At 32.5% G+C, this 15,188-nt stretch overlaps 1 protein-coding gene across 1 annotated transcript; it reads left to right on the top strand.

The window, feature by feature from the left end:
• Nucleotides 1–5,283: 5,283 nt before the first annotated feature.
• On the top strand, nt 5,284–10,295 carry LOC115980071 (putative pentatricopeptide repeat-containing protein At1g12700, mitochondrial). Its single transcript, XM_031102286.1, has one exon. It carries the CDS (start codon nt 5,507–5,509, stop codon nt 7,307–7,309), a length of 1,803 nt encoding a protein of 600 aa, XP_030958146.1. The 5' UTR covers nt 5,284–5,506; the 3' UTR covers nt 7,310–10,295.
• The last annotated feature ends 4,893 nt before the right edge of the window (nt 10,296–15,188 follow it).

Raw genomic sequence — 15,188 nt, forward strand, 5'->3', positions numbered from 1 at the left:
AAATGCTTTTCTCTCATGAGTTTTCTTGTAAGTGCAAGAAGAACTCGATCGTTTGAACAAGTTCAACATGATAATAAACCGCCTACCAGTGTCATTCTTATCAAAATTGGATACGTATGAAATTGAAATGCATGGTGAAAAGGTCAAGGTAAGTGTAGTCAACAATCCTGCTATGGTTTCTGCTAAGATATATGAGTTAAAATCTTCATTACAAAATTTACAAAGCCGTGTTGTTGGAATCGACATTAAGTTTGTCAAAATTTATGGAAATTCATATCTTGCTAAGCTTTTGCTTCTGTGTTGTGGGGCTCGTTGCTTGATCATCCAATTAAGCCGCTTGGACCTTTTTCCTGAAACACTCATGCAGTTTCTATCTGATGAGACTATTTGTTTTCTAGGAAAAGGAATGAGTACCATAATTAATGAGCTAAACAGCAGTCATTTTTTTTTCTAGAAGATCAGAAGAAATATATTAAGTGTCGGACAGGTGTTGAAGTTGGCTATATGGCTGCTAAATTTCTGAAGAAAGCCAACATTGAAAGGTATGGATTAGTTGAGTTGGCTGGTGAAGTTGGTCTGGATATAAAGGAATCCATTGGTGAATGCCCTAACTGGGATGCTGTAGTGTTCTCAGATGAAGAGATCAACTATGCAATGCACAAGGCCTATACTTCCTATGTCATTGGGAAGAAGCTCTTGGATATGCACTAAGCCTCTAAGCCACTTGGGCAATCCTGTCTATGGGTTTCACAGCTTTCTATCTTATGTTGGTGTCCACATTAGAGCTATGCTACATAGGATTTGTGTTACTTTGTGATTCGAAGTATTTGGATCTTTGATAAAAATTCTGCTTGTGTTTGGTTTGTGTTGCATGATTTATAATAAATGTTTATTCTGCTTCAATCTTCTCTATCTATCCTTGTAGTTATTTTGACTCTCATGCAACGCACTGGCCCAAGCGTTACACTTTCCCTGCATTATAACGTCTCCTTATCATATAGCAAAGAGCTTTGTAGCTCTGACACCTGATATTTTCATTGTTATTTGTTTTTATTATATAAAAAATACAATAGTATTTCAAATTTATATAGTTCTCTCTATATATAATAATTGTTTTTTATCATCTGACCAAAATACCAATTAGCTTTTGGTGTAGACGGGGACTGAATCTCAAATGTCTTATTTGATAATAAAAAACTTTACCAGTTAAGTTAACTAGAACATATATAAAGCGTCATTGTTAATAAATAAGCTCAAAACCATAATTTGCTAAATTTTGCCAATTTTAGAAACATCAAGTTTAGCTTGATCGGTATTCCTTGATTCTTTCTTGTTCTTGAGGACTACTCTAGCTTATGTCATTATATCTTTGAAAACAACTTTAAACATAAACCCTTTTAAGGTATACTCAAATACAAAACTCTCTCTCTCATATTCACTTACAAAATTTTACTGATTTTACTTGTTATATACTAGGAGATGTTAAGTAAGTTATAGAAGTATTGGATGCTCGCTTTTTATTTACTTAATAAACGCAAATTCACAAGTTTCTTAAGTTATTAATATGTTTTACTATTATAGGTTTGTCAGAAATAGATGAGTGGACATGACAATAGATACCATAACAAATTATAAAGAATCGTCAATTTTTTGTAGGACTATAAAAGAACTCAAATAGTTACATATTAGGGTTCTTATATATCTTTTCATACAAAATATTCGTAGTTTTGATGGTAATGAAGTGGGGTTATATAGCTGAAGCATAAAATATTTTGTAAGTAAAAATTTTATATGTAAAACATTTTCAGTAAAACATTTTCAGATATTTGGTATAATAAATAAAAATTTTCAAGCAAACCATCAAAATCAATGGCTCAGCCACCGAAGCTGCTAGTGTCGGAAGTCCGGTGATTGGACCACCAAAATAGTTGCTCTAGCAATGGCACAGCTTGTGATCGTTGTTGGTGCTAAAGCTAAAAATTTTAGCACCCAAGTTATAGTAAACTTTCAAAAATGATAGCTTAATGTGACAACAAAGTTATAAATAAAAAAAAATTATTATGTTCTCTCTCTTCTTCTCTTAAAGAATTTTTGTTTCTGTTTTCTTTCTTCTCCAATTCTCTCTCTTTCTTCCCTCTTCTTTTCTTTATTTGCTCTATTTTCTAATCCTCTTACTCAAATTCTCTAAAATAAAATTTTTATAGAGATCAGCCCCGGCGTGGGTGTATGATGGTGATTGAGAACGGCGACGAAAGGGTTTTATGAGTTTTCGATCTATTGGTGGTTTTTTGGTTTTTGTTGGCAATGGTTGGTGAAATTTGGGTGTTCTATGCTAGGTTTTCTTAGGTGTATGTTCATATGGGTTTGTGTTTGATCGGATGTGGGTTTGGTGGTTGTGGTGCTGGTAATTGATTTTGAGTTGTGGGGTTGGTGGCTGTGATGGTGATGGTTGATTTTGTGTTGTAGGTGTAGAGTTGTGTGTACCTTGGGGTGGGGTGGGGTGGGGGGTGTCATGGCCCCCCAAATTTTTTGAAAATGTTGTAGAATAGGTAAAATTAATGCCCCAATTTAGTCTTTTCATGATCTGGTCATCCCAGCACAAGATTTGGCCCCCCTAACTTGTCTATGCCCTTTAGTTTTTTACATGCTTTCATTTTTTGCCCATTAGTTTTTTGCCATCTCCCTCTCCACATGCTAGCCACCCATATTTTTACTAGCTACTTTAGTCGAGCTAGCTTCTTTAGTCGAACTTTTCCTAAAATACTTTATATCTTTTACCTTTTAGACACCCAAAAATCTTTTATCGCTCAGTACTCTCACATTCTCTTCAATTACTTCATTAAAACTCTTCCTTAACAAAGCATATCCTAAGAAAGAAAAAATAATAATTCTTCCTTAACAAGGATTTTTATAATATGAAGCTATGTGGATTTTGAGAGGTACACAATTCTTGTTTTACCTTTTCATTTCTATTATAGTTCAATCTTTATTTACTAATCTTATGATTATGGTTTATGGTTTTCTTATTAAGTTAAATTTCTATATATTTGAGAGGTATAAAAGTGACCTTGAATTTATTTTTTCACTATAGTAATCTAATTTGGTTGAATTTTGATTCAATTTAATTTACGGTTGCTAACAATTATTTTGTTATATTTAATTTCTATTAATATTATATGTTCTTGCAATGTAGTCTAGCTTTATTATATACTTATATTTTATTTCTATAAATGTTATGGACTTATAACTGTTTAAAGGAATAGGAGAAACTCAAGTAAAAAATGGCCTTAAAATGATCTAGTTTTATTAGTATTTTAGGTACTAATAAGAATTACATTGATTAAAAATTTCTAACAAAAAGTTTGCACTATTTTACATACATGATACTTCCAAGTTAATTGAAACACTTTTCTTCTTTCTTTTTTTGAAAACTAATGCATGAGATATTTATGAGAAAGTTTATAAATACAAAAAATTTCACATTTATTGATGTGACTAATTGTTAGTTATGGTCAAAAAAATAATGTTAATAGTGGGTGTAGACCTAAAAGAGAACTAATAAACACTAATATGATAGTTTTGCCTTGGTCCTCTCAAAGCAAAATGACCACCATTGTGAATGATTTAAGGATAGAATAATGTTACAGTCACAAACTATTTTACAATATTTTTACAAAATATTGATGAGGCAAACCTCTTATTGGCTTTCATCTAGGCTCACAATTAATATCACTTTTTTCATTTACCAATAATCACTCACCACATCAGCAGTTTGTAAAGTTTTTTGTAAAATAGTTTGTATCTCTAATATTATTCTTAAGGATATTGGTTAACATGACCCATAATAATATCAAACAAAAAAAAAAAATTTAAAAATAATCTGAAATAATTTTTGTTTTGTTTTGTTTGGGTTCTTTTAACTAGTTCCAATATTTTTTTTAAAAAGTAACGGGTTTGAATGTTTTCCGAATAACAAACCATTCTCTCACTCTTACTCTCTCACTATTAAAATAATAATAAATTTTAATTTACATTAAATAATTCCAGATCAACTTTTAAAATAAATAATAAATTTTAATTTACATTAAATAATTCCAGATCAACGTTTAAAATAAATAATAAAAAATAAATATAAAAACAAAAAACAAAAAAAAAGTCACTTTCTGCTCAGAACTTCTCAAATTGTAAACATCTCACCACTACCCGATCCCCTCTTGCAAGGTCTTACTAGTCATATCAACTTTGATGCTCTACTCTACCATTATGAATTGCATTTCATCTAGAGTGTTAGATTGGGGATTCTTCAAAATTTCCACCAAGGGTTTCATGATTTTGGTGTATACTAGATTGAGGACTTTTTTTTTTTCGTCAAATTTTATTTTGCCAATCTAACCTGTAGTTGTTGGGTTTGGGATGGACAATTGGACATGCGAAGCTTGTAAGCTCCAGCTAGGGTAATAATTTCATGACCAACAAGCCTTTGGTTAGGTAATGTGCATGTTCTGTTCTTTATAAAATAGGATAACATGTAACTAATTCATAATTTTGAGTTTTGACAGCTAGTTCATAGGTATTCAATTTTTTTGATCGTTATCTATAGGATAAAGTTTAGCTATGAAAATTTTCGTCGCCTAAGACTACATATTTTAAAAATCTAAGATTAAATATTCTTTACGCCCTTAAAACACATATCAAATTTTATGCCAATTGAATATTTATTATATAATCTATAAGATTACATTTTATGCATAATTTTAAGTCACAAAAGCTTGCAATTTAAATAATTTATTGATGATATAGTTATTGGTCTTTAATTTTCTAGAAATTTTACAAGCATAAAGAATATAAGAAGAAAATATAATTCAATGGTAAATTTGTCAAAATTCACCTTGAATAATTTCAAAGCCTTAGGTTACAACTAATTTTGTAATTAACTTTGTCATTATCTATATTTGTTTAAATCCATTATTTCATCTATTTTTGTTAAAATCATTGATGAAATTAGGCACATGAGATGCATGCACTCACTCAAGAACGGTTATTATTATTATTATTATCAAACTCCTTTTAGTATCAAACTATTCTCATTGGACTGATTTCCAATATTCCATTAATCATTTTAAAAGGATAGTGCATGGAAGCATTCATAATGAGAATAATTTCCAATCCATTCATGATGGTCTTTTTGTTATTTGGTGAGGTGTCAAAGATTTAAGCCGTTAGATTAAATCTATGGCTGAGAACTTAGGTTTTGCACCCCGTGCAATACCTAGCCGGTTCACACATATCATTTTTTTAGACAGATAGAAACACCAACAAGGTGAAAGTGAAACATCATATACCTACCTTCTCGTCAAAAGAGAAAAAGGGCTCTGAACGAAGTTCGAATTCCTTGCTTCGCTCTCCGATCTGCCACTCCACCACCATAATTTCTCCTTTCGAAGCTAAGCCGACACCAAACCCGACCCGATTTGGTGTAGCTGAGACTCTGTGTCGTCATTGTGAAATGGGTAAATCAACATCCTCTCTTCTTTTTATATGCAATCGTTTGATTATTAGAGTAAGCCTTCCATTTCGTGATTTTACTTCTCGTTATTGTTCTACTATTAGAGAAAATGCGAAAACCCCATCTCAGAAACGGAATCAGTTGTTGAATTCTGTGAGAGATCACTGCAAATCTGGAACCTTTAAGAATCTTGATCATGCCTTAGGCCTGTTTGATACAATGCTTCACATGCACCCTTTGCCTTCCATTGGATATTTTAATCACATGTTTAGTTCCATTGCAAGAATGAAGCATTTCTCCGTAGTCATTACTCTGATTCAACGAATGGAATCATTCGGAATCTCTCCCGATGTTTATACTCTCACTGTTTTGATTAATTGCTGCTGCCATCTGAACCGGGTTGATTTTGGTTTCTCTGTCTTAGCAACAATTTTGAAACTTGGATATCAGCCAGACTGTATAATTCTAACCACTCTTGTCAAAGGCCTCTGTCTTCAAGGTAATATTTCTGGAGCTGTGAGTTTACTAGAGGAAATGGAGAACAAAGGGTATGAGCCTAATATGATTACTTGTGGAACAATAGTAAACGGTCTGTGTAAGATTGGCCAGACTGGTGTGGCTATTACGTTGCTCAGGATTCTTGAAAAAGAGAATTTTGAACAAAATGTGGTGCTGTATAACACAGTCATTGACAGTTTATGTAAGGACAAATTGGTAGCTGAGGCTTTGAACCTTTTTTCTGAAATGATGAGTAAAGGCATTCAGCCAAATGTTGTCACTTATAGTTGCGTAATTCAAGGACTATGCAATTCTGGCCGGGGGAGGGAGGCTGCTACCTTGTTGAATGAGATGGTGCAAAGGAAGGTCATGCCAGATGTGCGAACCTTCAACATAGTGGTGGACAAACTTTGCAAGAAAGGGATGTTGACTGAGGCAAAAGAAGCTTTTGAAGTGATGATTCAAAGTGGCATTGAGCCTAACAAATTCACTTACAATTCTTTGATTGATGGTTATTGTTTGCAAAACCAAATGGATGAGGCAGTTAAGGCATTTAATAGGATGGTTGAGAAGGGTTGTTCACCCGATGTGATTAGCTATAACATATTGATCAATGGATATTGCAAAAGTAAAAAAATTGATGAGGCAATGCGTTTGTTTCATGAAATGTCCAACAAGGGAATGATTCCTAATGTAGTGAATTACAACACTCTTATATGTGGGTTTTTTCGAGTGGGGAGAGTCCAAACTGCACTAGAGCTATTCAATATAATGCGAGCTTGTGGCCAACATCCAGATCCCCAGACCTACGCCATCTTGTTAGATGGCTTTTTTAAGAATAGACGAATTGCTGAGGCAATGGCATTGTTTCAGGAGATGAAGGACAAAAGGGTGGACTGTGATATTGTGATATATAACATCTTGATTGATGGTTTCTGCAATGTTGGGGAACTTAGGACTGCAAGAGAAATCTTTAGTGGTCTTCCATCAAAACAATTGCAACCTAATGTCCAGACTTACAATATAATTATCAAAGGATTTTGCAAGAATGGACTAATTGTTGAAGCGAATGAGCTGCTTGAGAAAATGGATAGCAATGGTTGTTCACCTAATGAGCGCACATATAACACAATAATTCAAGAGTTATTGCAACATGGTGAGACAGCAAAGGCAATGAAATATCTCAAAATGATGGTTGACAAGGGATTTTCAGCAAACGCAACAACTGCTGCCATGTTTATTGACTTGCTGTCGTCTAATCAAGTAGATGAAAATATTCGAGAGTTGCTTCCAAAGTCTAGGTGAAGATTATTTAGTTTCTCAAGATCAAAGACAACTTTTATATTTTAACCTGTCACTAGTCATTATGTGAGTGGTATATTTGCTTTGAGTAAAATTCTATACTTCTTACGAGATGGTATTTCTTTTCATTTATGTGCCCAATATTTAAGTGACGTGTATTGGCTTCATATAAAACAAGTTGATATATCTTTCCATTTATGTCCATAAGACTATTTGTTCCTTTAACAATTTCATCTTTTGTTGCAATTTTGTCGTGCACTCATTTTATTGCTTTGAACCTAATTTCACCAATATTGTTTTTCAAATTTTGGTTGATTGGCAGTTGCTAAGTGTTATCCTGTAAAGTGTGGCATTTTTGTAGTTATATGTCCCTTGGCTACTCGAAGTAATGTGTTTGAGACTCACATCAAGTGATTCCCTTTCAGTGTTTATAGAATATCTTCTCTTATGTACATAGTAATGAGTTTTCTTTGTACTTTGTTTGCTGCTTTGTGTCCTTTTTGCATGATGTAGTCCTTTTATTTTCAATAAAAAAATTTCTTATTAAAAAAAAAAAAAAAGTCTAGCTGTTGCATGTTAAAATGTAATTCAATAAACTATATATTATGCTTAAACGTTGTATATTATTCTCTATGATTAGGTGCTGTGAATGCCTTACTCATATTTCTAAGCTGAACGTAGCCTACTTTCATAGGAACCGATTTAGACCAGTGTAGCTTGAATAGCTTCTCAACTTAAGGAAGTTGCTTCTTTGTCCATCAACTAGAAGATAGGAAATTTAGATTTCTTTCTGGTACAAAAGTAACATGATAGTTTGTTGATCATGAAATCCAGTGTCAATATCTTTTATGAATGTGGTAGATGCTTTAATGGAGCAGCAAGAAGACCCTTACAAAAAAGAAAAAGAAACATGAAAACTGTTTTTTATTTGGCATGTAACAGAAAAAGTGCTGACATTGGAGCTTGACTAGTGGTTGGAGAATATTCAATATGCTATGGTTTTTATTTTGAAAAGTTAATGAGTTTTATGACACTTCCTTCTCCTTTAATTATGGGATGGAGGGTAAGGTCTTGGGTTCAAGATCCACGAGATGTGTGTGTAACTCATCAATAAAAACAGTTTGACTAGCCATAAAAGAGAAATGAAATAGAGAAGCTACTTCCATAAAAGAAGAAGAGAGAAGAGCAAATTTGTTCTCTCCAAAATCTTTCTTTAGTCCATACCAAATAAAATTCTCCCATAGACGCCCAAGTCTTCCTACATGTCAAATGGGGTTCCATCAACCTCAAGGTCCTAACCTTTCCCTCCCATTTCTTTATATTTATATATAACCATGTCAGTATCTTTTATGTTCTCATTTTTTAGTGTTTCAGCTCTTTTTCTTTTTGATTTGGCTGCTAAGGCACTGGTTGGTTTGAGGTAAATTTGATTTTTCTTTTCTCTGTGGAAATTTTTTTCAATTTAGGGTTCTACTAATATGGGGTTTATATAGATTTGATTTGGGCGTTCAATTTGGTATTTTAGTTTTCACATTATGCCTCACTGTACAATTAATCTTTTTCTTCCTATCACACACACACACAAACACATAATTTTATACATGCATGTTATTATTAGCTTTGTTTTATGATGATATTTGCTTTGGAACTGTGGATGCAGATCCATCATTCAGGAATGCAGCCGCGATGGGTAACCAGTAATATATATATTCATAGTTTTCTTTTATTTATATGCACGCAAACTAATTGATGCAAAACCTGAATGTTTTCTTCTCAAAGTTGTATTAAGAGGTTGCCTTAATTGCTTCTGTTATGAATAATTTGCTTTGTTTGTAGACCATTAAGTTAGTAAACCAAAAGAAGATTGAGTTCTATCCAAAATCCAAAGTCATCTTTTCTCGATGTTGCACACACGTTTAAAAAAGAAAAAAAAAAGGTTGGAAGGGTCCCTGTCCTGTATTCACATGACAAAGGGGGCTAGCCATTGGAACCCAGGAAGAAACAGATAAAGATAGGGAAAAAACCAGTTGTTGCTTTAGGATGACATATGACCTGCATAATCATGTTTTACATGCCATATTACTGCTGCAGCATAGCATTGGGTAATTCCACTTAAAAAAAATCGTTTTTTTTCTCTGATCTGTGCATGATTTAAAATGGTTGTTATTAATGTCATTATTTATCTCCTAAGAAGGGTATTACACTTTTCCTAATTCAAAAAATTCCACCTCACTTGTTTACAACCTGTTTCATAAATGTATGGTCTGCTTCTTTTGATGTTCCTAAAAGAAAAGGTCTATCTGATTTGCTTGTCTGTAATTGAACCTGCTAGAAACATATAATGCTTTGTAACGGGTTATATATATGGAATACAATTGAAATGGGATTACTATTGTTCTGTTTCCCATTTAATTTATTCACTTATTTTTCAGTGAGTAATGCTTACTATACATTTTAACACAGGTCTTCACATGTGATTATTTGATAAACCATTCATCTACAATTTAGTTCTATATATAGCTGCATTTCCTATATTCTTTTTTGGTAATGTTTTCTCACTTCTGCTTCTCGTCCTCTGTTCCTTGCTTCTCAAATTGATAACGGTGGTTGGTATTAGCAAAAACAATGGGCGCATTAGAGCTGATTGAAGTTTCTCTAGCTCTTCTTTGTTGGTTGACAAGGATGTGAGCAAACCAAGGTCAACAGTTGGAATCTCTACCAATAGAACATCTAAGTCTTTGTTGTCCCATCATTATGAATATAATTTGTTTAAAACTTCTTTACCATTGATGATTAGTTCTTAAGCAATTCCCTGTAGCGTCTCTGCCTTATTTGGAGAGGTAGATTTTGACACATACATATGGAGAAAGTTGTGTATGAAGGTAATATTGAGGGTGAGTTGCAGTATGAACTATGTATTCTTAAGAGCAAAAGGCTTTTTGTACTTGTAATTGAGTTTTCAAATGTGAAATTTTCATTTTTTAAGTCAGTATCCCTGTTGTGTTTTGCACTTGCAAATTTATAGAAAATAAAACTTTATATTCCATGCCTCACATTTTAAAAATACTGATGCTAAAAAATTTAGGTGTTTCACATATAAAATGATTTACATATTGGCTGTGTTATAAACAGTTTCTATATTTTAAATTATATTGTTATTCAATGCAATGACAAGATATTGGGGTAAGACCATAAGAGTAAGGCTGTTTAACGTAATCTCTCCAAAACTTTGTAACATTGTAACATAATTCCTCCAAAATCTTGTAAAAAAGGGAGCTTTGTGCCCTGAACAAGAAATGTGATAACAATAAGTTATTATTTAATATAATAGCAAGCACGTGCTTCCCCACTAGTTATATCTTGAATCAGTTTCAGTTTTATGAAAGTAATCCAGTTGTAATTAGTTGATCAAATTTAGTCTTAAAACACGTCATGGGTGCTTGCAAGTTAAACTATTGTTTTAAAACAACTATAAATTGAGTTGTCAGACATATGTAATATCAATCAGTTTAAGATACTTTCTGTTTCACTTTCATATCTTTTAGTTTCCTTTTGTCAAAATGCTGGATGAAGTTTGTGTCAACCCTTACTAATTTTGATTCTTGTCCTATTTGCACTTACCACTATTTGAGTGTTACTAGGGGTTCTTGAAACTTTATTCATTTGAGGGTACATAGGATAATAGTTTTAAAGTAAGAATGCCATCATTAGTAATTTTATTTATTTTTATATCATACAACAGTTGTAAAACAAATAATAATTAGTTTGACGCTTTGGTTGCTTTATGTCTCCCTCCCTTTGGGATAAAGCCATATTGTTTTACTTTGTACTGTAATCATATCAACATATTGACTAATGATTAATCGGACCTACCAAAAGTGTATGGAAAATCTTGAAGGTTTATTTTTTTATTTACGTAAGAAAGGCTAGAATGACCTTGTAGACAAGCCAATTTGTCCTTATTCTAGAAAATGATAGTAATAGTATGAACTATGAAATCTTCAGATATTTCCTCTTCTATAGACAATTGACTGAGGGAGGTTAAAACCAAACCATGTTTGGGGATAGTATTGAGTGAAAATGGTTAAGGTTGTGAAGGTTCAATAGTTAAAGAGAAATCTATTAATTTGTTTGGAATATTTGTACAAAAGGCACTACTTATTAGATCTGCAAGAAGGAAAAAAAATAATTATACTACGCTTGAGCCTTGTGTTTTGGCTTGGAGATCATTATCATAAATATTGTACATCACCTCCATCCCTACAGTAGTGGAGATAATTGTGATAATTGTAGGGAATATCTTGATTTTTCAATCATTTTTGCAGGGGAAGTTATAAAACTTGTGGTGTTTCAGGTACAAATCTGATTTTTAGTGAATGCTCATCAATGTTGAGGCTGTCCCAGTCTTTTGCATAATTTTTGTTTTTGCACTTGCAAGGAAGCCTTTGATAGGCAACAATAATCTATAAAAGGGAAGCTAAATCAAGGCCTTGTGAAATGTATGAGCTGACAAGGTATTTTGTTAGTGTCAGATTGTACATCAAAGAACACTAATCACAACTTATCATCTCATAAAGTGAAAAAAGTTTTAAAATTTGTTATGAATCTAAAATTTTTGTCATGAAAAAAGTTTGATTTTAAACATATGTGGAGATATCTATTTTCAACACGCTATATAACTATAGAAGGGACTGCGAATATGTCATTTTTGTCACATAATTTTATTTAGAAAATATCTAAACATGTTTGGACTGTGAATAGGTGTGTTGAAAAACTGCTAAGGTAGTGGTAAACTAAATTGTTATGGACTCTAATTTCAAGTTTACAGAAATTTCATCTTAAAAAAAAAAAAAAATTTAAATTGACAAAAATTACTACATTTGAAAGCCAACACAACACCCCACCCCCCCCCCCCCCCCTCCCAAAAAATAACTAAAAATTTTTCAAATTCCAAAAACAACAACGTAAAAATAGGCTGGCACCTGGCTGATACAAGAAAATTCTATCATTAAAAAAAAAAAATCGAAATAACAAAATTTATGCATTAAAATTCTATCACTAAAATTGTGGAACTTCTTCAAGCAACATGGGTCTTCATTTTTTGTGTGGGGGAGTGTTATCACTCCGGGTTCCAAATAAAATAAAGAATCTTATTTGGAGAGATTGGAAGGGCATTTTACAGAATCGTGTGAGCTCATTTGAGTCTTTGTCAAAGGCATTATCCTTAATTTTCTTATGCTCACTCGTCTATTCTTGTTTTATGGCATGGAATTTGTTCCCTGGATAAGTCACAACAGTGCAGGGTGAGGCATTTCATAGGCATGGTGAATTTAGCTTTGAATCGGCTAGATTTTCTGGAAATTGAAATTTTTTTGTTACTGTGGTGTAAATGCTAACGACGTTTTGAAATGAAAGTCATGTCAATGGGACAAACCCGGTTTCATCACAAATTTTTCATCAGGATGCTTCTTATGCCATGGAATATAAGGATATGCATCTAATGTTGAAACAGTATTGTCCATTCTTTGTGATTATGGAGCTTGGCTTCTTGCTGTGTTCAAGCTCTGCAATTTTGTCAATTTCCCCAACTCATATTGCACATGAGCTTCTTAGACCATTGCTCCATCATATCAAATAGTGTAAATTTTATAGGTATTGCCAATTTTACATACAATCACTTTTTGAGCCACCACTTAGTAATTAAAGAATTGTTGATAGCACATCCCCATAAAATCAATAAATATGATATGATAACCGAAAAGGAAAAAAAAAGAAAATTTGAAGAGGTGAGAAGAAAACGAAGTCATAAATGACAATTGAGGACATGATAAATAAACCCAAGAACAAATACCAATTTGAACAAAGGTTTGGGAAATAAACCTTACTTTCAATACTAGAAATTCAATACGGTTGGGCAACACTGAAACCAAATTGCAAATAATCTAGAAAAACTAACATAAGAATGTAGCCACAAAAGGAGTTATAACATTTAAATAAAATATTTGAAAATAATAATTAAAAAAAAAAAAAAACCCACAACTCGGCAAGGAGAAATTTAGTACAGTTGGCCAATACATCCTTGTCCCCAAAACACACATTGTGTGGGTGAACATCGGCATCACAATCCAAGCATGACAGTCATAATTACGCTTAATGATTTCTACAAACACACTAAAACCAAATTGCAAATCATTCAGAAATAATAATAGAAGAATAGTGTAACCATAAGAAGAGTCTTAACATAAACAGCTACAATTCATTTTCACAAATAAATTAATTCCATACTAAGACAAAACACCTCCAATAGCTTTGTTGCATCTTTTTTTTTGGTAAGTGAAATTATGTTTCTACAACTCATCACCAATCATGATTGCATTAAGTCGTGCAAAAAATAAAGACCTGTAAGTGCAATCGTATTTGTGATGTAATACCACAAGTAGATAAAATAACACCAATTAGGGTAGTAATAAAAAATAAATAAATAAATAAATAAATAAAACTAAAACTGATAAAAAAAAAAATTAAAAAAACTAACACTGATATTTGTGATTGTTTGGAATGTACATATTAAAATTACTCCAAGCCATTACTACATGAACATGTGTACTAAGAGGAATGGGGGACCAAGGCAAATGATCTAAGCATATTCCCATGCCAACAATTACATAATAAGATGATATCACAGATCTCATTGCTACAAACTAAAATCACTCTTATGAACCTAAGATTGCTTTCTTCATTAGCATGTTTTCAATTACAGAAAATAAAAGACTAACAAATGCTGAATACTAATGAACTTCAATAATTTTCCTTTCCAATTAAGGTAATATATTCATCATTGAGATAAAATATAGGCAAGAATGCTTGCCATGCCTACAATCTATTGCTACCTTTGAACCGGGGAAAGTTATACAGTAAAGAAACAACCTAACCAAGGGAAAGTACTAGAAATGTGACATCCTTCATAAGAAGGAAAAAAAAAAAAAAGCAAACACCGCAAATTGAACCACAATTTCTTCCCAAGTAACAATAGAATTTTATCAAAGATCTCACTGCTACAGAATAAATCACTCTTAAATCTTATAAACCCACAAATGCTTTGTTCATCAGCATGTTTTCAATTACAGAAAAATAAAAGGCTAAAGAGATGCTTACTATTTATGAACCTCAATAATTTTTTTTTTCTAATTAAGGAAATATAATCAGTGAGATACAATTGAGGCAAAACCTCTTGAATGCTTGCATAAAATAATAATGGTCGAACTAAGTTTATGCTTAAACATATTTACAAAAAAACATTAGTAGCTGAATGTTGTAACTTGAAGACAAATACACGCAGACAAAGAACATTGTAAGAAGAATTTTTCAATTACAGAAAAATAAAAGGCTAAAAAGATGCTTATTACCTATAAACTTCAATAATTTTCCCTCCAAATAAGGTAATATATTCATCAGTGAGCTACAATGGAAGCAAAACCTCTTGAATGCTTGCATAAAAGAAGAATCGTCAAACTAAATAAATGTTGAAGGTTGTTATCATCAGCCCTCCTAAAAGCAACCCAATGCAGAGCCCCATTGACAAGTGCTTGTGGCTCACGACGACTCAAAGCACATGTGGAAACCAAACTAGCACTAAGCATTCTCCATTCACTAGTGAAGAGTGAGTAAATCTCAACCTCAGGTCGAGAATGTTCAAGGTCAAGACTATCTAGTAAGGTCACAACTCTCACCACTTTATAGTCATTAGTTTTGGGATCAAATCCAAACCCAATAGTCACGTCAAAGCTACCGTGTGTGGTGTAGGTGACATTGGGAAGAGGAAGTTCAACTAACTTTCTAACACAAGGGTTCCAAAGACATAATCTGTTAGTGTAAGATAGTT

The sequence above is a fragment of the Quercus lobata genome, chromosome 3, assembly GCF_001633185.2.
Source record: "Quercus lobata isolate SW786 chromosome 3, ValleyOak3.0 Primary Assembly, whole genome shotgun sequence".
Lineage (NCBI taxonomy): Eukaryota > Viridiplantae > Streptophyta > Magnoliopsida > Fagales > Fagaceae > Quercus > Quercus lobata.